At 33.4% G+C, this 1118-nt stretch overlaps 1 protein-coding gene across 1 annotated transcript in view; it reads right to left on the minus strand.

Moving 5' to 3' along the window:
- Positions 1-311: 311 nt before the first annotated feature.
- The window catches only part of LOC117617362 (beta-glucosidase 12-like), a 7270-nt gene continuing 6463 nt past the window's right edge, over positions 312-1118 (minus strand). Inside the window, exon 14 of the mRNA XM_034346706.1 lies at positions 312-415. Within this exon, the coding sequence (XP_034202597.1) occupies positions 403-415 (13 nt within the window). The 3' untranslated portion in view covers positions 312-402. The remainder of the gene's footprint in view (positions 416-1118) is intronic.

A 1118-nucleotide genomic window follows, 5' to 3' on the forward strand; every position in this document is an offset into this window, starting at 1 on the left:
GAATTGTACCGTAATCTCTACCCATTTTTATACTACAAATAAAATAGTAAACAGAAAAAACCAACCCATCAGATACGGATTGTACGCTTGCTCCAAGGAAAAAAAAAACAGGCTTTCCTTCATCCTCTCCATCTCTTCCACGCCTTCTCCATATGCCAGATTCGGAATCAATATGTTTCCAAATCACAAAAAATAAAATAAAAATAAAAAATAAAAAAAAAATAAAAAATAAAAAAAAGAGTCAATCCTAACTGAAACCAAAAAACCAAACTAGAGCAACTTCTTCACAATGGCTGAGTACCAGCTTCTTCGTTTGCTACATGGGTTTTGCTCCCAACGTCTTGACTTGGTGCAGGGGCTTGACGTCCTATTTCTTGGCTTGTTGGATTAACTCCTCCCAACTTAAATCCTAACTCTACAAAGCAGAAAGATCAAGGTGCAATGAGACAGTAGGATCTGAGAATTCTCTTTTCAAAGCAACAAAGGATTTTCGATGATGGAGCAGAGATGTAACATCCCCGACCCAATTAATCGTTTTTATTCAATTTATATATTTGTGAAATTAAAATTTTGTCCTTGGATGGTAGGGGCACTTTAGTCACTTTTTGTTCCAGAAGGATTTTGGGTAAATGAGCGACACCATTTTTTTTTTTTTCAAACTAAACTTTCGTTTAGGCTTATTTTGATCAAAGGACAAAGGTTTCTTTGGATTTTTAGTCATTATATCTATTCATTGAATAAGTGATGATCCAACGGTTCTTACTCAGGGAATTTTGGGACTTAGTTTGAAAGGGTTTTATTGAATCATCGTGGTTCTAGTATGAATCTGAGGTTTTAATCAATTAATAGGGTCTTAACAAGATAATTCCTATCAATAATAAAGAAAACAGCAGTAAAGCCGCACTACACATAAATAACAACAAATAAAATAGGTAAATAGAAGATTCAAGAGGCCTATAACGATCAATATATAGAATATAGACGAATGAGCCGTCTTGATTTTTTGGCATTATAACCACAAAGAGGAGTTTTCGGATTTTTATTCTTTCGTATCTTCAGAAAAAATGAATCATAGAATTAAGAAATTTAAAACTTTCTATTACACACATCCGTTAGAA

The sequence above is a fragment of the Prunus dulcis genome, chromosome 2, assembly GCF_902201215.1.
Source record: "Prunus dulcis chromosome 2, ALMONDv2, whole genome shotgun sequence".
Lineage (NCBI taxonomy): Eukaryota > Viridiplantae > Streptophyta > Magnoliopsida > Rosales > Rosaceae > Prunus > Prunus dulcis.